The sequence below is a fragment of the Heterocephalus glaber genome, unplaced genomic scaffold, assembly GCF_053883595.1.
Source record: "Heterocephalus glaber isolate CG9 unplaced genomic scaffold, H.glaber_assembly_v1.0 deba00001606, whole genome shotgun sequence".
NCBI lineage: Eukaryota > Metazoa > Chordata > Mammalia > Rodentia > Bathyergidae > Heterocephalus > Heterocephalus glaber.
Genome location: NW_028258377.1, coordinates 13268171 through 13294230, shown reverse-complemented (window position 1 = coordinate 13294230; position 26060 = coordinate 13268171). Strand labels below are relative to the sequence as shown.

The window sequence follows — 26060 nt, the reverse complement described above, 5'->3', positions numbered from 1 at the left end:
CCGGGCATGGCAGCAAAAACACCTATAATCTCAGCACTTAGAGGCTGAGGCAGGAGGATCGCCCTGAGTTTGAGGCCCGCCTGAGCTACACATCAAGTTGAAGGATAGCCTGAACTGCCTAGCAAGACCCTGTCTCAAACAAACAAAAAAAACCTAAAAAAAATCCTGACCCTAGTGCCTACCTTTTTGGGGGGCAGTACTAGGTATTGAACTCAGGGTCTTCATACTAAGCTATACCAGCAGCCCTTTTTAAAGATTTTTAAATTCTGAGACAGGGTCTCACTAAGTTGCCTACGTGGGGCTTGAACTTGGATTCCTCCTACCTCAGCCTGCCAGAGTGCTAGAATTACAAACACGCTCCATGCCTGGCTTGTTTAGTTTTTTCTTTTCTTTCTTTCTCTTTTTTTTTTTCATTTGTTTACCTTTTGAGACTACTTGAGGTGATGACTTGAGCATGATTTCTTCTGTCTTCCAGACTTTATTCTATATATAATTCTGCTTAGTATGCCCATATATATGTGTGTATATGTATATATATACACACATACATATATACACACACATATATGTGTGTGTGTGTGTATATATACATATATGTGTGTATGTATATATATACACATATATGTATGTGTGTATATATATATACACACATATATGTATGTGTATATATATATACACATATATGTATGTGTGTATATATATGTACCTTTCCAGTGTTAATAACAAGTTCTACATCACAGCAAATGCTTACTTTTTTGCCGGGGGGGTTACTGGGAATCAAACTCAGGACCTTGTACTTGCCAGGGAGGTGTGGCACCACTGAGCTAAATCCCCAGCTCGTGCTTATTTTTTGTATGTGCTGTGGGAAGGCAAGACATAGTAGAAATTAAATATATTAACACATTTTGTGTCTATTTGGGAGAGGCACTTTTTAATGTTTATAAGATTTAACAGCCTTATTTAACACAAAGATAAGTGGCTGTTAACTTTCTTGTAGAAATACCTTTCATTAATATGTTTTTTGGTTTGAATTCTGGTTTATTAGTATTGCTACCCTTATTTCTGGTTCCTTATTATCTAGCATGAGTTTTTTTGGTGTGTGTGTGTGTGTGTGTGTGTGTGTGTGTGTGTGTGTGTGTGTGTGTGTGTGTGTGTATTGTCCTGTTTTGGATTTTTTTTGCTTTTTTGAAACAGAGTCTTGCTATGTAGCTCAGACTGGCCTTGAACTTACTACATAGCCCAGGGTGGCCTTGAACTCATGGCAATCCTCCTGCCTCAGCCTCCTGAATGCTGGGATTGCAGGCATGCACCATCACACCTGGCTTCTAGCATGATGTTGACCAGCAAATGAAATAGCTTATTACAGACTTGGAAAAATACCTGTACACATAGGTGCACCCACATAGGCAGAGGATTCCGGAAACTATAAAGAAAGAAAATGATCATGTGCTTTCTCTCGCTTGGCAAAGTCGTGCATACCTGTAATTCCAACACTTGAGAGGCTGACAGGAGAATCGCTGTGAGTTTGAGACCAGCCTGGGCATTATAGGGAGTTCAAGGCCAACCTGAACTACATAGTGAGACCCTGTCTCAAAGGAAATTATCCCCTCTCCTTTCAGGCTCTGGGTTTATTTTTATGACTGAGATGAAATAAGATAAAGATCCTACCCAAATCAGTTCCCTATCACTGCTTCACCCTTACTTCCCCACATAGCCATATTAACAATTTTTTATTCTTTTCAGATATTCTCAATGCTTGTCTAAAAACAGGTTGCTGGGCCAAGCATAGTGGTACATGCCTGTAATCCAACCACTTGGGAAGCTGAGGCAGGAGGATCACTGAGAGTTCAAAGCCAGCCTAAACTATATAGTGAGACCCTGTCTTAAAAAAACAATGATACATACCTGTTAGCCCAGTACGCGGGAGACAGAAACAGGAAGCTGTATAAGTTTGAGGCCAGCCGGGACTACATAGTGAGACCCTGTCTCCAAAAAAATCTTTAATAGGGCCAAAGATGAGGCTCAGTGAAAAGGGCCCTGCTTCCACTCCCCAGCACCACAAAAACAAAACAGTATTAAAGTTTTCCACATGTTGACCAGAGATTCTCCCCAAGTAAACTGGCATTTCAATTTATGCCCCAGGAGGCACCTGGAGAGGGGTCCATTTAGTCCATATCATCCCTTGTGAGTTGATTAATTCCCCAATAAAGAATAAGATGCAGAGTCAGTTTTCAGTATCAGGGCAGCATCAGAGCATGAGAGTTGGAGCTCCAGCTCCAGAGCTCAAGATCTGCATATCTTTATTCTTTCAGCAAAGCAACTACTAAAAAGTTAATGTTCTTTAATTCATAGGAGTTATAGTGTCTTACCAGCTTACTGGGGCATGGTGAGACTAAACACCTGCTGCATGATCTTGGCCATGCTGCGCATGCATGGTTGAGTATGTTCAGTCCCTTTTAGTTAACTGTGGCCCCTTATGTGCATGTCCCTGAGAGTGAAGTCATGTCCTTAAGTGTCCTCAGATGCCTGGGCTTTGAGTATAATCAGAAGTGGTACCCCACAATGGTTCAACTTCTTCTTTTTTTTTTTTAACAGTGGCAAAGTTTATTTGAAAAAATAAAAATGAGGAATGAGGAAGAAACTGGCACTGCAGTGTGTGGTGTGGGCTGAGTAAAAGAGGAAAAAGCAAGATAAAAGTACACCCTGGAAGATGTAGGGCAGGCTATCATGAGGAAAACCACAGTAGTAGTCTAGTGGTTTAACTTATTTTCCTCTTGAATCCCAGCACCATTTGTTGAATATTACTCTTTTCTCCCTGAATTGTAAATTAAAGGACTGCATAGTATTAGTCATACTACAAAGGTTAAAGAGAAATGTCAAATTTAGAGGGTATATAGCTTTCCCAGAGGCCACTGTCATTCTGACACTGACTTATATATCCAAAGGGATTTCAAAACTACTCTCAGGTTTGATAGTTCTCTAGAAGAACTCACTGAAAGCTGTTACATTCATGGCTACAGTTTAATTATGAGGAACTGGTATAGATTAAATCAGCTATACATAGGCCAATCTCAAGGGTTTCCACTGGGAAACTTGCATGCCCTTCTTTTCATGGAGTCAGGATGCATTACTTTTCTGGCACCAATGTGTGACCATATGTATGCATATTGCCAACCAGAGAAGTTCATGTGGGCTTGAAATGTCCAGGATTTTAATTGGGGCTTCCTTACATAGGCATGATTAGTTTGATAGGTGCCCATGTGGTTGAACTCAGTATCCAAGTTGACTGACACTGAGTTATCCCAAATCATTACTTTATTCTTTTCTTTTTTATGGTATTGGGGATTAGGGTGACCTAGGGTCTTCACACTGAAAACTACATACCTAGCCCTTTATTATTTTTTAAGGTCTTTTTTTTTTTTTTCCAGTTTTGTGTTTAATTTGTAAGGATTATTTTTTGTTTGTTTGACTTGTTTGTCAGGGTTTTACTGTGCAGTTCAGGCTGGCCTTGAACTCACTGTGTAGCCCAAGCTGGCCTCAAACTCAGAGCAGTCCTCCTTCCTGCCTCAGCCTCATGAGTGCTGGAATACAGTAGGTGTGCACCACCATACCCAGCTTTCTGCTTTTTTTATTTTGAGATGGGGTCTTACTATATTGCCCAGGCTGGGCTCAAACTTGTGATCCCCCTGATTCAACCTCCCAGAGAACTGGGATGACAGGTGTGCACCACCACACTGGCCTCAGATCCTGTCGTCGTCATTGTCGTCGTCATCATCATCATCATTTTGGTTTTTAGAGACAAAATTTCACTATGTAGTTCAGGCCAGCCTTGACCTTATAATGTAGTCCAGGCTGACCTTGAACTTTCAGTGATCCTCCTTTCTCAGTCTCTCCTATGTTGGGATTACAGGCATGCACCACCACACCTGGTTCAAATCCACACTTTAAATCACATAGTTGGCCTTTCTGACATGGCTAGCTATCACTGTAAGACTTTTTGGGTGAGAAAGCAAAAAGTTGCTCCCATCACATATGACATAGAATACCTCCTGGGCATTTCTTTGGGTATGGCCCTATTTTTTTTTTTTTTTTTTTGGTACCGGGGATCGAACTCTGGTCCTTGCGCGCAGTGAAACCGCTGAGCTAAATCCCTGGCCCTAGCCCTATTTTTCATATCCTGAGACAAATAGCAATTTTCAAGGACAGAGGTGAAAGGAGAATAAGCTTTCTTTTTTTTTTGGTACCTGAGATCGAACTCAGGACCTTGGGGTTTTGACGCAGGCAGTGGCACCACTGAGCTAAATCCTCACCCCTAGAATAAGGTTTCTTTAAAAACCAAGTACTAGTGCCAGGGATTTAGCTCAGTGGTCCCACCCCCTGCCTGGCAAGGCCAAGGTCCTGAGTTCGATCCCCGGTACAAAAAAAGAAGTACTAGTGACCTGCCACAAGTTGTATTAGAATCTATCAACTCTGAGCACAATTGTTCATCTTGCACATGCAGAACCTGAGGCTATTAAGTTGAGCAACTTTTCTAAGTGATGGTGCTAGAATTCAGACTTACGTTTCTCTATGTCCTAGCACTCCATCAGTTACCACTCATCAGGCCTGCACCAGTGTACAACTCCAGGGGCCCTGTCCGCATTGTATTTCCTGTGTATAGCTTTTCTTGGAGTTGTAAAGTGAAGCATCTTATATTCTAGTAAAGGATTATATACGTTCTGAATAAAAGCAGTATGCTTGTTGCATAAATGTACATTCTTGGTCTCCTCTCCTATGTGTGAATTCTCAGTGCCTCTCAGGGCAGCAGGTTAAAAGGTCCTTGAAAATACACTCCTCAGGTGACTTTTGTGTTAATGATCACCCTATTTTGAAAGACCAAACTATAGTTGCTTCACCTCTTCTAGATTGATTTGAATATCACTGAAACTCTTGCTAACTCTCATTTCCTTCTCAGGCTGCTGTACAAGACAGACTGAATGAACAAGAGGGCGTACCAAGTGTTTTCAACCCACCTCCCTCCCGACCCCTACAGGTTAATACAGCTGATCACAGGATCTACAGCTATGTTGTCTCAAGACCTCAACCAAGGGCAAGTCATTTTAAAGCTGGAATTTCCTCTTTTCGTTTTGTATGTTCATTCACTTAGTCATAGTGATCTGTGTATGACAGAAGTATTCAGAATGTAAACCTGTTAGGTAGAAATAAGCCCTTGGTAGATTTATTGGGTATGCCATTTCGCCTTTGTTTTTTAACCCCTCTATCCCCAGTACTGGGGATCAAACCCGGAGGTGCACTGTCACTGAGCAACACCTAGACCTTTTTATTTTGTATTTTCAGACAGGATCTTGCTAAGTTGATCAGGCTGGCCTTGAACTTGTGGCCCTCCTTTCTTGGCCTCCCAAGCAGTAGCTGGGATTATAGGTGTGTGGCTCTGCACTTGGCCACATTTTTTGTGTTCTTTGCCATTTAGTTGAATCATGCTTGCTATAACATGTTTTGAGTGTTTGAATAGGTTAGTTTACACATTCTTTTTTATTTTTATTTTTTTTCTGATATCAGGGATCCAACTCAGGACCTTGCACTTGTGAGGCAGGCAAGGTGCCACTGAGCTAAATCCCCGGCCCTCCCACTTTTAAATTAGAATCTGTTGACTGAGTTCTTTGTCTTTGTTGCTTCAGTTTACTTTTAGCTACTTTTGAAAAAGTACATGGAGACTTTTGGAGTCCTCTGCCACATCTTTGAATTTAGGTTTAAAAGGCTAGTAGTAAAAAAGATAGTTCATTTAAACTGAACAGGCATTTAAGAGTGCTCCAGGGCCAGCGATTTAGCTCAGTGGCACCGCACCTGCCTGGCAAGCGCAAGATCCCGAGTTCGATCCTTGGTATCAAAAAAAAAAGTGCTCTAAAACAGGCATAGTGGGCTTACATTTGTAATCCCAGCATTCAGAAGGCTGAGGCAGGAGGATCACAGTGAGTTCGAGGCCAGCCTGGGCTCCATTGTGAGTTCAAGTCCAACCAGAACTACATAGACTGTGTCCAAAAAAAAAAAAAAAAGTGTTCCAGTTACCTGGCATTTTGGTGTTGGGGATCTAAAGATGCAGTGAAATGATGTATACCTGTAATGCCAGCTACTTGGGAGGCTGAGGCAGGAAGATCACAAATTCATGCCCAGCCTGGGAAAGTTAGCAAAACCTCATCTAAAAATAAAAAAGGCTAGGGCCAGGGATTTAGCTCAGTGGTTCTGCCGCCTGCCTCGCAAGCACAAAGACCCAAGTTCGATCCTCAGTACCAAAAAAAAAAGGGCTGGAGATATACTCTCTGTGGTAGGGTGTCCCTGTGTTCCATCCTCAGTAAACCAGCTTATACTTACCTCTTATGTTTACATTTAGAATCAAATGTTATCTTTTTTTTTTTTGAGTCAGGGTCTCTCTATGTAGTTCTGGCCTTAAACTCACTATGTAGCTCAGGCTGGCCTTGAACTCATGGCAGTCCTCCTGCCTCAGCCTCCAGAGTCCTAGGGTTATAGGCATGCACCACCACGCCTGGTTCTTACATTTAGAATCTTTGATGGGGGAGATACCAGTGATAGAACTCAGGACCTTGCACTTGCCAGGCAGGTACAGTGGCAGTGAGCTAAATCCTCGACCCCTACATTTAGAATCTTAAAGCACTTCTTTTACCCTTGAAGTAGTCAGAATTTTCTCTACTGCCATATTTTTTTTGTGGAGTACTTCAGGTTTTAAAGATAGAATTTAGGCTGGGCATGCTGGCACATGGTTGTAATGCCAGCACTTTGGAGGCTGAGGCAGGTGGATTTCCGTGAGTTTGAGGCCAGCCTGGGCTTCATAGTGAGATCTTGTCTTAAAAAAAAAAAAAAAAACAACAAAAAATACAGAATTTAGCCTGAGGCAGGAATTTGAGTGTTTTAGGCCAGCCTCGGCAACATAACAAGACCTCATACATTTGTATATACATAGGAAGGAAGGAGGGGAGAAGAAGGAGAAGGAAGGAAATAAATACATTAGTTTTTTGTTGCTGGGTCAAAATGCTTGACATACACAATTTGAGACCAGGTCTTTCTTTTTTTTTTTTGTACTGGGGATCTAACTTGGGACCTTGCACTTGCAAGGCAGGTGCCAGAACCACTGAGCTAAATCCCTGGCCAACATACATAATTTAAAGGACAAAATGGTTTATTTTGGCTTAAGCTTTCATAGAGTTCAGTCCATGATCTGCTCAGCTATCCTCTACGCATCATGGTAGAGGATAGCTGAAGCAGAGCTATTGGACCCATCATAGCCAGAAACCAGAGAGCAGGAAAAGAGCCACAGAGAAAGGGGCTGGAGACAAGAATACACCTTTCTAGCCGGGAATGTAGCTCAGCGGCACAGCGCCTGCCTGGCAAGCAGGAGGGTCCTGAGTTCAATCCCTGGTACAAAAAACCCCAAAAAACAAAGAATACACCTTTACTCACCTTGTCCAATCAGACCCCACCTAATGTACTTTAGGAGGTGAGGCCTAGGCCTATTTGGAGGAGGTTAGACAAGGTCATCCACTGATGGCTCTGTTGTCCCTATGATCCATTCCCCTTCCAGAAGCCCTACCTCTGAACACAGGAGTCTTTAGGGGGACATTTTGTATCTAAACCGTAACAGTAAATAGTAACATAGCAAGACTTTGTCAGTAAGTAAAATAAGCAAGTGAAGAGTTTTAAGTGAACCGGTTGTGGTGGCACACACCTTTAATCCCAATACTTGGGAGGGAGGCTGAGACAGTAGGATTGCCATGAGTTCAAGGCCAGCCTGAACTACATAGCAAGACCCTGTCTCAACAAAAACAAAACAAAACAAAAAAAGAGTAAGCACTTAATGTACTACGCTGTAACTTTTGCAGTTTGAGGTACAACAACAAAACTAGCACAGATTTCTTTTTACCTCAATTTTATAAAAGATTTGCTTTTACCATGGATCTTAGCAACCTTGTATGATTTTTTTTTCTTAAAATAATTCAAGAATTTTTACCTTTTCACATAAAGGAATACTTGGATGATTTATCTTTGGCATATTTGAATTGTGAACATCCTTACTCTTATGATCTGTGTTCATTATTAAGGGGTACTTGAACACTAGCATGCAGTACCTTGACAGTCTATCTGATGATCAAGATAGCTACTAAGTGACTAATGAGCAGGTAGCATGCAGGAGGGACAAAGGGATGATTGACATCCTGGGTGGGATGAAGCAGGGCAATGGAGAGTTCATCACACTGCTCTGAATAGCATGCAGTTTGAAACTTATGGATTATTTATTTCTGGAATTTTCTATTTTCATATATTCAGACCTTGGTTAACTATGAATAACTGAAACTATTGAAAGCAAAACCACAGATATAGGGAGAGGGAGACAGTAGTTGTTTGGGATATTGTGAAGTAGAAGAGTACAGATTTCTAGAGAATGCATGTCTCAGGTAGTAGTTCTGTATATGCCTGGTGTTTCATCAGCTTCCTTTAGGCTTGACCGTTCAGTCCCAGAGTCAGCCATTGGACTCTAGAGCTCCCTGACCATGGACACAGAAAGCAGTGCTTTGTAAACTATAGAGCCCTATATGAGTGCTAGCTAATAACTAATAATAGCAATACAATTGTTAATAGTACTAAGATTGGCAGCTATACATAGATTTGTCATTGTGTTAATACCTTTAGGGGGGGTCTTGAGGATTGAGCTCAGGACCTTTGCATTGAGCTACATCTCCAGACTGACCCTCCCTTCCTTCTCTTCCTCCCTCCCTCCCTTTTTTCCTTCCTTCTTTTGAGTCAGGGTCTCGGTAAATTGCCCAGGCTGGGCTTCAGCTTGCAGTCCTCCTGCCTCAGCCTCCTGAAGTGCTGAGATTACAGGCATACACTACCACAACCTATCTCCTTATCATTTATATACATATGTCCAAGGTAGTAAAAATGGTTTTCTGTTTCTGTGTGTCATATTTCAATGTGTAATGCTAAAAAAAGTAAAGAATGAATATTATTTGGAGAGATAAATTTGCAGTTGAATTTTTTTTTTTTGGTACTGGGGATCGAACTCAGGACCCTGTGCTTTCAAGGCAGGTGGCAGAACCACTGAGCTAAATCCGCGGCCCTGCAGTTGAATTTTTGACAGTATAATAAAGAGCTGCTGAAAAAGCATTCAAGATGTGAGACAGTAATTATGTGAAGAAAAGCAATAGTGTTAGATGAAATGACATCAAAGGCAGAAGCATTTAAGAAGCATAAGGTGACCAGTGAGAGAGAACTATATTATGGAGGAATCAATTAGATGAAATAACAAAGTATAAAAATCTAACCTTCCCATTCGGTAAAGTATTACAGATGGAGAGAATTGTCACTAACTTTGTTTTTGACATTTCAGGGACTGCTTGGATGGGGTTATTACTTGATAATGCTTCCATTCCGGTTTACCTATTATACGATACTTGATATATTTAGGTATGTACCTCCATATTTATGATTAATAGCAACAAAGTAGATTCTGGAGCTGAAACTTGGACCAGAATAAGTTTTGTGGTCTTATCAGTTTTGACTTGCCAGTTTGTCAACAGATTGAATATTCTTCTTGAACTATCTTCTGCTCTAGTGTAAAAATATTTTAAGTTGTTCAAGCATAGTGCTAGGTGTTATAAAATGGAATTGTTTTAAATTAGTCTTGCCTGTTATTTACAAGAATCAATTCTGCCTACATTTATTGTTCATTCCTTTCTTTCCTTCACCATGTTGTCACCTCAACACTAATCTCCACGTTTTTCTTTCTGACCACCATTGTCTCCTAACTTCCCACTCCTTGAAACTTTTACCTTAAACCACTTCTCCATCTGAATACTCACAGTCCCAGTAAATTCTCTTGCTCTCAGTTATCCACGTTGCCCTAGATTTCTCCCTCAATAGGTGCATCTCTAGACACCCTGTTGTGTACATTTCTCTCTGCCCTGACAACCCCTGTGTTGCTGACACTGGAATCCTTTCAGATATTATATACCCACTTGCTTCATACCTTCACTTTCTAGTTTCCTTCATGTACCATTCAGATAGCTTCTCATTGGAAGCTACAGAGGGTCCAAGGGCTAGGAAATGTTCTGAGGAGCCTGACTTCATGCCAGATCAGGCTTGGTTATCTGGTTTAGAGCCACACTGAGGCTTTCTGGGGAAGTAAAATGTTAATGGGCATCCAGGCCAGCAGATGGAGCTAGAGATGTAACCTGTGTCTTGAATTCAGCACAGTCTGCACCTGTCTCCAAATAAGAGGCAGCCTTTGCCCTCTAAGAGGTAGAGACTGGAAGTGAGCACCTAGTAATTGTGGAAGTTCAAGACTCAAATGATATCTTTTGCTCCCTATCTAATAGCTTCTTTAGTAAAGTTCTTAATGGTCACCAGTCACTTGCTTAGTACTCTTTCTGTCCCTGTTTTATTTAGAAATGAATACATTAAAAAACTTTAAAACTTAAGACTGAGCTGATATCTCGTCCAAAATTGTATTGGCTTAGGAATATATTGTGATGAAAAACAAATAAGTTGAAGCCTTCAGCCGTTCCTCAAAATTTGGAGCCTTTAGCCATTCCTGAAAACTTAAAGATAATCCTAGACAGAAAGAGATAATCCTAGGCAGAAAGTAGTCAAAATATCACTCTTGTGAAAGATTTCTAGCCGTTTTGCCATATATACAACTTCTTACTTTTTTTTGGTACTGGGCATCAAACTCAGGGCCTTGTACTTGCGAGGCAGGCATGGCGCCACTGAGCCTAACTTCTTACATTTTAAAAAATTTTTTCTGGAATATTTGTGTCAATGATTGATTTAATTACTCAAAAGAAATTCCAAGTGTAATTGTATACACATGGGGAAGTTGTTGAGGGGTGAATGAATCAGCTCAAGATTTTGTAAGGAAAGTGTCATAGTTTAGACACCTTTTCTGTGTTATAAATTCTTCAAGTAAATGAATATTGTTTGCTTTCCTTAGCAAAATATGCATGGCATGTATTACTAATTTTAATGCAACTATATCATCTAGGCAACTTATTTAATGAGATATATAGACCTCTGCCCCCTTGCCTACCATGGACACCCAAAACATAAAGAAATGATGCTATACAATATGGTAGAAAGGCCTCTTTAGGAATAGGTGTTTGATACCATCAGGTAATGCTTCCCACTGTCAGTACTCCGAATCTGTCATTGGATCCTTTTTTATAACTTCCTTCATGGATACCATAAATCCTAAATCAAGCTAAATTTACTTGCCCCTTTAAAAGAGCAAGTATATCAAGACCACAAGTTCAGGTTTAAAGTTTCTCTTTTTTTGGGGGTACCGGGGATCGAACTCAGGGGCCTTGGGCTTGCGCAGCAGGCGGCGAAACCAGTGAGCTAAAAATCCCCGGCCCTATGAAGTTTCTATCCATAATTTGAATAGTTTGGGGAATATGAACTAAAATTTCAAAATCCCAGGGAGCAGAAAGGAGAGGGAGAAGCATATGGACAACCAGAAAGATCTCTCTTGTAGAGCAGCATTGTCCAAAAACATTGTGTGGTGATGGAAATGTGGTCTTTCTCCCTTCTCAGACTTTTAGACACTCAGTTTTTCTGTAGAAAGCACAATTTGTTTAGGCTAGTGTTGGAATTTATAATCCTAGTAGTTTGCATTCTTCTTGAACAGGCAGTGGAACAACTCTTGCAGCTTTATAGCTTTTGAGTCAGTCTACTCTCGGGTTTGATGGTCCATTCATAGACCCTTTACCTCCCTTTGGTGCCATGCCTCTGGCTCTGTTACAGGAATCTGTACAAACTGGCCCACTCCATATGCACTACAGTAAGCTGGATTTATGTGATATTTATTCCTTCCTCCCCAGGTTTGCTCTTCGTTTTATACGGCCTGACCCTCGCAGCCGGGTCACTGACCCCGTTGGGGACATTGTTTCATTTATGCACTCTTTTGAAGAGAAATATGGGAGGGCACACCCTGTCTTCTACCAGGGAACCTACAGCCAGGTCAGTGCCAAACCGTATAGATACAAACTTACTGCTATGATTCTGTTCTCAAAGGAAAGCATAGCCCAGCACTGATCATGTCATTCTTTTATTCAGAAACCTTAACTCTTCATTGCTAACAGGGGGAAAAAAAGCTGGACCCTCCTTGATCTAATCGTAACTGTCTTTTGAGGTCTTTTCTATATAACTTATTTCCTTATATCCTAGATTCCAGCTAAGTCCTTCCCTCAGCACTGTACTTTTCTACCACTGTACCTTTGCTTTTGCTCTTCCCTACACCTGGAATGCCTTCCTCACATTTTGGCTAACTGGAATCTTGCCCATCCTTCAAACAGCTCATGCCACAACCCTTTTCCAACCATTCTGATTGTTGTGCCTTATTCTGTGCTACTTTGCAACCTACAATATTTATGTTTTTGTTCTTCCATAGCTTTTTTTTTTATAGCAACTTCACATTTCTCCTCATAGTTACTTACGTTCATGTCTTATCTGCTTTGCCAGACTGTACATGTCTTCAAGGCAAAAGCCTAAATCTTTTCTAATTCCTTACAGAGTTGAATAAGGATGTAGACTATAGACTCGAGATAGCTCATTCATTCAGCCTAAGCCACACAGACCTTTGCTAATCACCTCTCCGGAAGAAATCAGATTTCTCTGGGTGTTAGGTGTATTTCTAGTTTGTTACAGAAAATTAGAGAATTAACACTGTGCAAGTTGGCAAAAAAGGATGATTCTATTCCGCAGCCTCCAGGATTCCTGAATCTTTCTGGACAAAGAGAAAACGCTTGTCCTTGTTTTTCCCTTATCTGCTTTATCTCTCTTTTTTTCCCCTTTATCTCACAATCAGTGTCCTGATTGGCTGCTGCCACCCCACTCAACAAACATAAAGTACCTACTACGTAGCATTAAGACACTTGTGCTGGAGATAGAGATAAGTAAGATAAGCACCTCTCATGTACTCTCTTTGCCCTGATTTTAAGGGTGACCACCACGGGACATGCAGAAAATGTTAAAATGTAAGATGCTTAGGAGTACGCACATGCAGAAGTATACACAAGAGTCCTGGACACTAGCTTTGTCTTTGGAGATCTTCTAAACTAGTACTTAGAATATCTTTGGGTCCCATAGTCCTTCATTCCTACCTGGTATGTGGCCTGAAGTCTGGCTCATCTTCACAGTTATTTATTTACAAGGAAATTGTAGCTGTGGAGTGGCAGAATGTTCACCTTTCATTTTACATGGTCAGATTCTCCTGCCTTTGTCTTCCTTTAGACTAGGAACATCTGGCATTTCTGTGATTTACTGGGGACCTGTATGTGTCAGCTTGTCTATTCTCATGTAGCTGATACAATTAAAATCCTAACAATTCTAAAATACTTTAATTCATTTAAGTTTATTAGCATAAACTTTGTGTAGTGAGAAAAATGCCAAAAGTGTAAAGATAGAAACCCAGAAGTTTTCTTGTTTCTTGCTTATCATTTTTTTCTGTTTCTCTTTTCGATCCTAAATACATAACTGTGTCTGTTGGGACCCTTAGCCTAAGTAAAAGCTCAGGGCACAGACTTTATACTAACTTATGGTCTTCTGTTTCACACAGGCACTTAATGATGCCAAGCGTGAGCTTCGCTTTCTTCTGGTTTATCTTCATGGAGATGACCACCAGGACTCTGATGAGTTTTGTCGGTAAGTTGATTAATCATTTATTTCTCTCTTTCTCTTTTTTTTTTTTTCCAAGACAGGACCTCACTAATGCAGTTCAGGCTGGCCTTGAACTCACTATGTAACCCAGGCTGGCCTCGAACTCACAGAAATTCTTCTGTCTCAGCCTCCTGAGTGCTGGGATTTTAGGTGTGTGCCACCATGCCTGCCATTTCTTTCTCTTTTCCATCCTTTCTGACAGTTTATAGTCAGCAAGTTGTTAATGTCCTTTTCATCCTTTTCCCTAGCAATACACTCTGTGCACCTGAAGTCATTTCACTAATAAATACTAGGATGCTCTTCTGGGCATGTTCTACAAACAAGCCTGAAGGATACAGGGGTAAGTTGTGTTTCTTTTGCCTCATTGAGATTGTCACAATGTCTTCGAAAGGTTTTGTTACACGACCATGTCTTTTGTAACGATGCTAGTTGTAGTTTTTATATTATTTAATCTTAGCCCTAAAAGATGAGGATTGTATTACCTCTATATTATGATTTAGGATACAGGCTCAGAGAGTTTAAGCCGCAGGCCTGAAATTACACAGCAAATTTTAGAGCAGGATTAGGTCTGACAGGCTTTAAGGCCCATTTTTTATAGTTTACCATTGCCAGAGGCCTATTTTAAAAAGTCTAGCAGCATGGCTTTGATCTTAATGGGCCTTTTACTGAAGAGTTTATTCTCCTCATCAGCAATTTTAACAGAGTTTCTAGCAAAGGGAGTGAGTTGTTTGAGTACTCTTTTTGAGTGTTGGGGCCGGGGATTTAGCTTAGTGGTTCTGCTGCCTGCCTCACCAGCACAAAGACCTGAGTTCAATCCCTGGTACCAAAAAAAAAAAAAAAAAAAAAAATCTTTTTGAGCGCTGATACAGATTCAGAAAGTTCACTTCTTTGCTGACAATAACTTAATTGTAGATAAGTATTTTTAGAAATCCTTAGAAGATACAAAGATGTACAGTGAGGACAAATGCAGTCCTTTTGCAGCTACTGTGTCCAGCATCCGCACAATGTAGGTTGGCATGCCTGGCATCGTGCTAGATCTTGAAACTGAAAGATGCACCAGGTGTTTCCCCTGCATCCTGGAATCTAAAACTTTACTCTTGTTTGTTAAACATCTAAGTTCCTGCAGCATCCATTTTGTCATTCCAATAAAGTTTTGAAGGGTTGGGAGTGTGGAAAAAGGACACTAAGAATATGTTTTATAAAAATGTATAAAATCTCATTCACACCATAAGGAACAACTTCCTTAGGTCCTTTGGAGCAGAAAGATGGCCTTTTTAGGGCTAGAAATAGACATGAGGGGAGGGCTGGGGATGTAGCTCAGTGACACCGAACCTGCCTCACTAAGCTCAAGGTCCTGAGTTCAATCCTGGTACCAAAAAAAAGAAACTATTAAATAGTAGACATGAAGGTAAGGAAGGGATTAGGCAACAGGAAGAAAGAAAAGATTATGGTGGAGATCTTCGCCTGCAGCATCAAGCTAAGACCTGCAACTTTGTCTGTTTTTAGGCTTGACCTCTCATTTAGGGAGAGCTATGCTTTTCCTACCACTAAGTACACATTGTCTTTGACCTGTGCAACCTCTCCCAGCAGTACAACCACACCCCACCAGAAAAGCCTGTCCTGTTCTAATTAAGCACCTAGGTTTAGGGACACCTGTAACAAAGGGAAGACTAAGCCACTAGCAGCTAAAAAGGATAGGCAGAGAATAAACAACACCTCCCTTCTTTCCCAGCTAAGATTAAAGAATTCTCTCTCTCTTTTGGGAAAGTCTAAGAGGTATCTCTTTCATCCTCAAGTCCCGCTCTTGATTTCTTGGATCTTTTTGTCAGTCTCACAGGCTTTACGAGAGAATACCTATCCATTCCTGGCCATGATTATGCTGAAGGATCGGAGGATGACTGTGGTGGGGCGGCTAGAAGGCCTCATTCAACCTGATGACCTCATTAACCAGCTGACATTTATTATGGATGCAAACCAGACATACCTGGTGTCAGAACGACTAGAAAGGTACAAGAGAGTTCCTTTCTGAAAGGAAGAGACCAGTTGTGTATTTGGAGAGTTGACCCGAGGTTCCACAAACCCCTTGCTTTTTTCCCTATCTTAGGCAACTTTAAAAGCCTTGCCCACTAGGTATCAAGATACTTGCATGTTTTGACCTAAATTATTCTATGTCAAATCATCCATTCTTAAGGGATGTAAATCAAAATAAAGATAGGCTTTATCTTCAGGAATGACTGATATGTCATTTAGAGTAGCTGAACTTCATATAAAGAACTAAAATGTAAAAAATGTGGCATGGTTATAACTTTACCCCTCCTTATGTGAATTATGTGCATTAATTACCAAAAACTTGAAAAAAGTGGAAAAGTACAAAGAAGAAATTAAACACTCATACTTGGGATTGTATTTAGGGACTCATACATGCTAGGCAAGTGGTCTACCAGTGAGCTGTATCACCAGCATTTTTGGGGGGATAGTCTCTCTCAGATGCCCAGGCTGCCTTGACAATCCTCCTATCATGGCCTTACAAGTAACTGGGATTACAATTACAGGCATGTGCCTACCATCTCTTAATATTGTAGTACACTGGTGATGAACCTGTGGCACATGTGCTACAGCAGGCACACAGAGCCCTCTCTGCATGCAAGCCAGGTCATCTCAGCAGCCACGCATTGGATAACAGTTGTTTTTTTCTAAACTAAAACCTCAGTATTGAGGTTTAATTTCAGTGTTGGCACTTTGTAATAAATAAGTGGGATTTGGGTTGCAGTTTGGGCACTTGGTTTCCAAAAGGTTCACCATCACTGCTGTAGTATATTTCTTTTCCTCTTCTTTCTCCCCCCGCCCTCTTTCTTTGGTACTGGGGATCAAACTCAGGACCTTGTGCTTGCGAGGCAGACACAGTGCCACTGAGCTACATCCCTGGCCCTGTTTCTTTTTAATATTATAAATACATACACTCACCTTTATGGTACATACTCTTGATAAAAACTTGAGTAAGAGAAAACTGAAGCTTAATTTCTACCATACTTTTACAGAACAGATCATTTCTGATACCAGATATTTCCCCTCCATCCACCAAGCAAACAGTTAATTCTAAAGAATTGAACACCAACTGAGTGTCCACTAATTTCTGACACTGTCTACCTGGATATTATGTCAGATCCCACCGGTTGAGGGCTACATTCCCGAGACTGCCACCTACTTACTTTAGATACCAGTCACAAGCTTCAGGTTGTTTTCCTCTATTTCTGGAACTATAAATCAAAATTGCTACAACCCCCACCTTGGGTTTAATTTGTTCAGGCAGCTCATAAAACTCAGGAAACCACTTAGCTTTCTATAGAAGCTATAGATGAAGAGCTGGATAGGGTAAGGCATATGGGAAGGGTTGTGGGGCTTCCATGCCCTCTTTGGGCACACCACCCTCTAGAAATATCCAGGTTTCTTTTGGGAGACTTTATTGTGTCACCATGATTGAAGTATGGACAACCATATAGAAATGTGATTGGATAAAATGATTGTGATCCAATGCTAATGGATTTGTTGAGGAAACCCAGCAAGGCTTGTCTGTTTCAGGGTTTTCATGTCTTTCCTCTACAGCATTTATTCCTCTTGAGTATGGGGCAAGACCTCTTCTGAAATACAGGGTTCTTACAATTTATGACATACTGTCAGACAAGGGAAGATCAGAGAATTCCATTTTGTCAGTTCCAATGATAGAAAGGTAGGAGAAGATTAAATCATGACCTACCAGGGGCCGGGGATGTAGCTCAGGGGCGCCACTCCTGCCTGGCAAGCACAAAGTTCTGAGTTCAGTCCCTGGTACCACCGAAAAAAAAAAAAAAATCATGACCTACCTTGGGGTAGACAAATACTGGTTCTATAGCCTGCCTTAGGGAAGGAGTTAAAAGCCAGGAAATACAAACAAAAACCAAAATGGTTGTGATGATGCATACCTATAATCCCAGCTACTCAGGAAGCTGAGGCAAGAGAATTGCAAGTTCAAGGCCGGCCTTGACAACTTAGCAAGACCTATTTCAAAATAAAACTATAAAAAAGGGTTGCTCCTGGGGACATAGCTCATCAGTAGAGTACTTGCCTAGCATACATGAGGCCCTGGGTTCAATCCCCAGTACTGTTAAAAAATTTGTGTGTGTGTGTGTGTGTGTGTGTGTGTGTGCGCATATGGAGGGTGGGTGTATGTTATGCGTGTGTGTGTGTGTGTGTGTTGGTAATGTCATCCTTTTTGTAAAATTGAGATACTATTGTATAAGCTTTTTACATGCACAGCATGTTCCTTCATCATTAAATATTATTGTTTTATTTTTTACAGTGCTGAGGATTGAACCAAGGGTATCCTGCATGCTTAGCAGCATGCACCCTACCACTGAGCTACAGTCCTAGTCCCCCTCTTCATTAAGTATTATTTTGTCACATTTTAAAAATGATTGCATATCTGGGGATTTAGTTCAGTGGCACCACGCCTGCCTTGCAAGCACAAGGTCATAAGTTCGATCCCCAATACCAAAAAGAAATTATTGGGCCGGGGATTTAGCTCAGTGGTTCCAGCACCTGCCTTGCAAGCGCAAGGTCCAGAGTTTGATTCCTGGTACCAAAAAAAAAAAAGAAGTTATTGCATAGCACTCTATTACCTAACTGTACTATAATTTAGCTGGACATGGTGGCACATGCCTGTAGTCCCAGCACTCAGAGGCTGAGGAAGAAAGATCATCTTGAGTACAAGGCCAGCCTGCACTACATAGGGAGACCCTGTCTCAGAAAACGAAAACCAAAAAATTCCCGGAAGTATAATTTCTGTGTTAAACAATATAAGTGTATGGAAGTATTTTGTTTATTGTGCCAAAATGCCCTCAGGAAAATTGTACATAAATTTATGGGAAGCTTTTGTGATATGAGAAACTGCTTATTATATGTTAGAAAACTGCAAGATAAAGTCTTTATAAATATAGTATAATTTCAACCATGTAAGAAGGATATAGGTTGGGTCCAGGTTATGCTTCAGTGGTAAAGTACTTGCCTAGCGTGCATGAAGCCCTGGGATCAGTCCCCAAAATCATAAGAAAGGTATAGAAGGATTCAGGGTGTAGCTGACAGGTAAAGCAAGGCTCTGGTTTTGTTTGTTTATTTATGTGGGGTTTTTTTTGTTGTTTTTCCATTTTTGAGTCAGGATCTTGCTGTATAATTCAGGCTGACCTTGAACTCACTATGAAGTCCAGGCTGCCAACCCTCAGTCTCCCAAGTGCTAGGATTATAGGCATGTGCCACCACACCTGTCAAGGCGCTGGGTTTATACTCCAGCAATTTGAAAAAATATATAGCAGAGAGGACATTCTGGGGTGTTGGAATATTTTGTCTTCATTGAAGTGGTGGTTGCATGATTACATTTATTTAAACTCATTGAATTGCACATTTAAGATCTGTGCAGTTCAGTGCTTGTAAATTTTATCTAAAGTTTTAAAGAAAATTAAACATGTCTATTCAACATTGTTCTTGCTAAGAGAAAATGAAACAAACTGTAGGAGAAAAGAGGAAAAAATAGAAAATACATCAAAATTTTATGGTATTTACCTGTGGTTAGTGGAATTCTAAATAACATGTTCTCTGGAGTTTTCAAATCTTCTACAGTGTGGGAAACTGAAGCAGAAAGATCCCAAGTTCACGCCCAGCATGGGCAACTTAACAAAACTTAGCACAAGACCCCTACCTCAAAATAAAAGAAAAAAGCCGGGGATTTAGCTCAGTGGTTTTGCCACCTGCTGCGCAAGCGCAAGGACCCGAGTTCTATCCCTGGTTAAAAAAAATAAATAAAAAATAAAATAAAAAGTATAATAAAAGAAAAATTTAAAGGACTGGGTATATAATCCAGTACAAAGACCCTGAGTTCAGTCCCCAGTACTGGGGGGAAAAATACTCTTCTGTAATGTGTGTGTAATTTTTATTTTTGGTTTTTAGAAACAGGGTCTTGCTGTGTAGTTCAGGGTGACCTTGAACCTAACTATGTAGCACAGGCCGGCCTCAAATCTCATGGCAGTCATCCTGCTTCAGACTCCTGAGTGTTAAAATTACAGGCATGTGCTACTGAGCCTGGCAGTTTTGTTTTGTTTTTTTTAAATGAAAACATATACAAAAGTGGGATAGGGCCAGGGATTTAGCTCAGTGGTTCCAGCACCTGCCTCTCAAGCACAAGGTCCCGAGTTCCATCTCCCTCCGGTACCAAAAACAACAAAAAAAACAAAAGTGCGATAATCTGAAATGGTATTTACTATAAAAATGTGATGTTGATGATCACTTCATAAAAATAACAGTGTTATAAAAAAGATAATGAAAAGTTAGGGAGAGGGTTAGGTGTGGTGCTATAATCCCAGCACTTGGGAGGCTGAGGCAGGAGGATCACCACATGTTTGAGGCCAGCCTGGGCTACATAAAGACCCTGTCTCCACAAAAAAGTTGAGAGGAAAAAAGTTGCCATTTCTGTTTCTGCCAGATTAACTTGAGGAATGAGATGAGATGGTTCATTCCGATTCTGCCATGCTCTGTTTTTGGACTCCCTCAGGAGATCAACATTTTTACCCTGTGTGAGAAAACAGAGGACTGAAGATATGGCTCAGGGTAGAATGCTTGATAGCATGCACAAGGCTCGGTTACATCCCCAGGACCTCAAAAGAAAACAGAGCTTTGTGAAATTGCTGTTTTCTTTTTTATGCTTTTGATCTGTCCACAGAGAAGAAAGGAACCAGACCCAGGTGCTAAGACAACAGCAGGATGAAGCATACCTGGCCTCTCTCAGAGCTGACCAGGAGAAAGAAAGGAAGAAGCGGGAGGAACGGGAGCGGAAGCGACGGAAGGAAGAGGAGGTGCAGCAACAGAAGCTGGCAGAGGAGAGACGGCGGCAGGTGATGGACTGTGCTTCTGTTCCGTGATCCCTAAACCGCTGAGACTTAGCCATCTTTGTCTTTGCTTAAGTATGAAAGGAAAAAAATCTATATTGGTACTATGAGTGATTAATTTTCTTCACCTTATTCATAGTACCAGTGAAGCTGGTAAATATTCTATTTCATGATCTTGTTTCACTGCCTATTACCACTTAACCACCAGTGTCCTTTAGTCATTCCCTTTTTCCTCAAATGGTTAAATACAGGGCACGTTCAGTAAACAGTACATACGTGGTGCAACAGAATTGTTTCTGGTGTCTCGGCAGCATGTTTTTCCTTATAGTGATCAGTCATTACATTTTCTTCTGAATGTACACATAAACCTACACGATCCTGTGTCTCTCTTTGAGCCATGATCTCATCTTTGCTTTTTGTCTGCAGAACTTGCAGGAGGAAAAGGAAAGGAAGTTGGAGTGCCTTCCTCCTGAGCCTTCCGCAGATGACCCTGAAAGTGTCAAGATCATTTTCAAATTACCCAATGATACCCGAGTAGAAAGACGATTCCATTTTTCACAGTCTCTAACAGTAAGGATCACCTAAGTGGGTGAAGTGTTTATAGCATCTGGACTGTAGTTTATAGCATCTGGACTGGACTGTAGAACCTCTGACAGACTCTGGACAGTGCTGTTGGTGTCAGCAATGCTCTGTTGGACAGGGAAGGAAGAGACAAGTGTGACACCAAGAAGAGTACATTGAACTGAGAGTTCCTTCAGTTTGGGCTGTCAGCTCAAAGCAGTTTTTAGGGTTTTCTTTCATCATGTTTGCATTCCACTAAGCAAAAAAAAAAAAAAACCTTATAAAGAAGTCCCACAAAAGCAATGTTTGTTTGAGGATTGGAGGCTCTCTTGTGCTCTCTTTTGGCATTGGCTTCAGAATCCCATCAGAACCCTTTCCTCTGTAGAGAGAGCTCCCCAGTAACCTAGAAGCACTGAATTACACATTTGAATATCAGTGCAAGTGTAGTCTGGATCTCTCCCTTACTACCAACTTAGCACATAAGCCTCACTTCCTGAGGGTACCTTGTATGTTTGGGATCATTTCCATATGTCTGTATGGGATCATTTCTGTATGTCATTTCCATAGGGAAATAGTTAAAAGCAGAGACTCTCAGAGTCTCACAGAATAAGAATTTGGGTTCTTATTCTTCCAGGGTTGCTGGATGTATTTCCTTGGAAGTTTACGTAATCTCAGTGCTCAGTTTTTTCATCTGTAAAATTAGTGTAATAGGCTGGATGTGGTGGCACACAGCTATAATCCCTAGCACTCGAGAGGCTGAAGCAAGACAATCACCATGATTTTGAGGCCAGCCTGGGCTACATAGTTCAAGAAGACCAGCCTCAACTACATAATGAGACCCTGTCTCGATAGACAGACAGACAGATAGATAGTGTTACATTGTACCTGGCTCATAACATGAGTGCTCAAATGCTATTTGGGTATTTATACCCAAAAGAAAAGTTCTGTTTATATTAAGAGTTAGTATGTTGTTTTTCCATATTGACAACTGTGGTAGATTCTCTGATCACAAAAAATAATCAAGAGGAAGGGCCAGGAATTTAGCTCAGTGGTTCCACCACCTGCCTTGCAGGCGCAAGGACCCAAGTTCTATCCCCAGTACAAAAAAAAAAAACAGGGCTGGGGATTTAGCTCAGTGGTTCTGGTGTCTGCCTGGTAAGCACAAGGTCCCGAGTTCAGTCCCCGGTACCAAAAAAAAAAAAAAAACCAAGAGGAGACATTGCAATAGAAATGAGTATGCACTATTGTCAAGTGAGGCTGAGTAGTAGTCATTGCTTTTCCTTGTTTTTTTTGGTACTGGGGATTGAACTTGGGTCCTTGTGCTTGCGCAGCAGGCGGCGAAACCACTGAGCTAAATCCCCAGCCCTGCTTTTCCTTGTTTAACTAGAGAACATTGGGCACATTATAGAATCTTTTGCCAGATCTCAGATTTCCCATCTGTAAAATGGAAATACAATATGCCCTGTAGCAGTGGTGGCAAACCTGTGCTGCAGTGTGCTGTTTGTATCATTGAAAGTTCTAAAAGGTTCATCGTCACTGCCCTATAGTATTTTAAACTGAGGATATGTCATGTTCTGTTTTAGACACTAGTTAGGGATTATACAAATGAGACATGGTTTTAGAATTCATGGAATTTACTACTGGGCAGTAGGGAGTAAGACTCAAAGAACTAATGCAGAGTAAAAGTTGAGTCACCTTTGTGAGAGAAAGAAATAGCTTCTTTTTTTTGGTCTCTCATTTATATGTTTATACTGAGGTAAGTGCTCACATCTCAACTTTGTATTTTTAAAAATAGGGGTCGTGTGTTTGTGTGTGTGTGTGTGTGTATGTGTGTGTATTTTGAGACAGGGTCTTGTTATCTAATTCAGGCTGGCCTTGAACTCACTGTGTAGCCCAGGCTGGCCTCAAACTCACGGTGATCCTCCTGCCTTAGCCTCCCAACTGCTGGGATTACAGGCATGTGCCACCACATCCAGTGGTGGTTATTTCTAAGAAAAACTTGAGTTTTATATCAGACAAGTTATCAAAGAAGCAGATAAATCAGTTCAGGGTAGGGCTAGTGTTGGGCTTGTGTAATTTCTTTAACAGGGCTGCCTTACATACTGTATTTGTCCTTGGAAATGGAAGCACTTGAGGTAGAATTCCAGGGTGCTGTGACTGCTTCATGTCTCAGAATCATTCTGGGGAGAATGGGGGGATATTAGACTTTATAATAGTGTATGTGTGTCTTTCTCACTGCCATTCTTTTTCTGTATGACCTCTTCAGGTAATCCACGACTTCTTATTCTCCTTGAAGGAAAGCCCTGAAAAATTTCAGATTGAAGCCAATTTTCCCAGGCGGGTACTACCCTGTGTTCCTTCAGAGGAATGGCCAAACCCCCCTACGCTGCAAGAGGCGGGACTCAGCCACACAGAAGTTCTCTTTGTTCAGGACCTAACAGACGAATGACACTTTTTCTTCCTCTTCCCTCCCACACCCCAATCCCTAAAAGAAATGAAAAAAACAAAACAAAAAAGAGAGATATTCATATTATTATTATAATACAATATTTTTTTTAAAAGACTGCTGCATCCTAAGGAAGAGTCAGAAACCATGCTGCCTGCAAGAGCAACGACCTGTGCGTGCGCAAGGCTAGCAGTGAAAGTACCCTCTCCACCCCTCCCTACAGCCTCCTCACCGCACACCTTCAGTGAACAGAGACTCTTCACCTCCAGCCCATCCATTGTTCCAGTTGGGGTAGGGGACATTCCCACTACTTTTATTCATTCTTACTTTTATGGCAAATGAAAGTGAAAAACCTCCATCAACCAGCTACAGCTGCATCTCCTGCGGACTTCCTTCTCGCACCTCTTGAGAAGAGGGGAAAGAGAAAGCACAGATCAGGGATGTTCCTTGAACTGCCCTATGAATAATTTTAATTGTTTATGTTGCTTTGTAATGACCAAAGGAATGAGGCTGACACAGGTATATTTTTTCCTTAACTTTATTTCATAAAAGCCAATTCTTAAACCCATGAGTTCATGCCATGGGCTCCTTAGCCCACAATAGTGTAATAAAGGTGGCCAGGCTGGTTTGTGCTTATTTTTGCCATTGCCCCTCTCGTATTCCTAGAGAGGTCATGTTGGTCCAACTCTTGCTGTCTTTTCTTACCACCTGTGCACCCCACTTGGACCAGTGGAAGGAAATCTGAGTTTGTAGCCTCACAAAGGCTGTGTGGACAGATTATACCCATGTATGTGGTAGACACATTCACCTTTACACATAACTGCAGTTTTCCGTGGAACAGTACCAAGTGGTGGTGAAAGGGTTTGAACCAAAGGATGGCAGCTCTTCATTCCTCTTCTGACATGTGCATGCTGTGCAGCTTTCCCCAACTGCCACGCTTGGTGCCTTTGCAACGTACTGGGAGAACCAGCAATGGAGCCAGCAGAACCATGTAAGAATGCCCTCCCTGCCTTCCCCAATCAGTGTGTTTAAGAATAGAAAGAACCAGAGGCCTTGAAGGGAAATAAGACGGGACTCCCAGCCTGCATTAGCTGCATTTCACTTTTGACACAGCAACTGCCAGAAGCCTTTTCATCCTTTTGCCCTGTTGCTGTGTTGAAGTAATAGGATGTCCTTTTTTTTCCCTTTTACCTCTGGATGCCGGGTCTGTGATTGAGTTTATGGTAATGTGTACATGGGTCAAGTCATGTATTAACAGATGCCAGTGTGTGCTGACAAGTATTCCATTGAGTCCCGTAGCTAGACTGGTGCAAGGCTTACATTCTGCAGCCTTCTGAAATCACTGTGGTTGCTAGCATGCTGTGAAGGCAAGGGTGTTTGGGTCATGATAAAGCATGACTTGCTAGGGTTTTTTTGTTTGTTTTTTTTTTGACTTGCTAGCTTTTGTCATCTCCAGCGGCTTTCTTTTATTTAACTAAAACCTAAAGACCACTCTTTGGTAGCAGTAGTACACTAACTGCTCTCTGCAGCCTCAGTTATTATCAGGAAAATACCATGTGGCAGAAGGAGGCGCCTCGTGAATATGACCTGATCTGGGGAGCCTGAGAATTTCCCACTGTCTCTAGGAAAAGTTAGTTCTGTTCCTGGCTGCATGTGGTTCTTGGTTTTCTGCTCTCCCAGGGCCACCTGGGTGGAAACTCACACCTTGATGTTGTCATAAGAACGTGTCTCAAATGAACTACATGTAAATCATGTTCTCCACTCAACCCTAAAATGACTACCACACAAGAGGAATTTTTCCTCTTAAGCCTCCCCCATTTGCAATTCACAGCTCTTTCCCTGGCAGCTCTGTACAGGAGGGTGTGAAGGACCTTCAACAGGCTGGCCGTACAGAGTCTCTTGCCCAAATATCCTTGGGGGATTATGGGGTTTATTTCTCCCCTTAACTCAATCTGGTTCTATAATGTGCACTTTATTCTTTCTGCCTTTTGATGCCTGTTGTTCAGCAAAGGAGGTCAGATCCAAGTATATTAAGACAACTTTTTCGGTACAACTCTTGGGACAGTCTGCCCATTTACTGTAGGTTTCAAGAGGCTTCAACTGAAGCACATGCCCCTCTAGTTCCTTTTGCAATAGTTCTGCTTTACTTAGGTCTTATGCTTGTCTCATTGCTGCCCCTACTGCTGCTGCCTGGGTGCCGTTTTCCTTCCTCCTAGGTGTGATATGGGCTGCACATTTTGTCACTTAATGCCAGTACAATCTGTGTTACTCCCAAGGACCTCTGGGAGCTTGACGGGACCTGCAAGGGGAAAAAAAGATGCTGAGAAGCCAGCAGTCTGCAAGCATTTGCTCTTGTTTCCAGATCACCTCTGAGATATTTCAGCTGTTGATTCCAGATGGCAAGTCATCAACAAAAA

General features: G+C 41.4%; 1 protein-coding gene across 3 annotated transcripts in view; it reads left to right on the top strand.

Moving 5' to 3' along the window:
- Positions 1-24290, top strand: part of Faf2 (Fas associated factor family member 2) — a 62752-nt gene extending 38462 nt beyond the window's left edge. For all 3 annotated transcript variants that reach the window (XM_004836336.3, XM_021239211.2, XM_087194821.1), the window contains 9 exons: positions 4955-5089; positions 9401-9477; positions 11889-12027; positions 13625-13710; positions 13974-14065; positions 15555-15732; positions 20471-20642; positions 21063-21206; positions 23464-24290. In XM_004836336.3, the coding sequence (XP_004836393.1) occupies positions 4955-5089; positions 9401-9477; positions 11889-12027; positions 13625-13710; positions 13974-14065; positions 15555-15732; positions 20471-20642; positions 21063-21206; positions 23464-23646 (1206 nt within the window). In that variant the 3' untranslated portion in view covers positions 23647-24290. The remainder of the gene's footprint in view (positions 1-4954; positions 5090-9400; positions 9478-11888; positions 12028-13624; positions 13711-13973; positions 14066-15554; positions 15733-20470; positions 20643-21062; positions 21207-23463) is intronic.
- The last annotated feature ends 1770 nt before the right edge of the window (positions 24291-26060 follow it).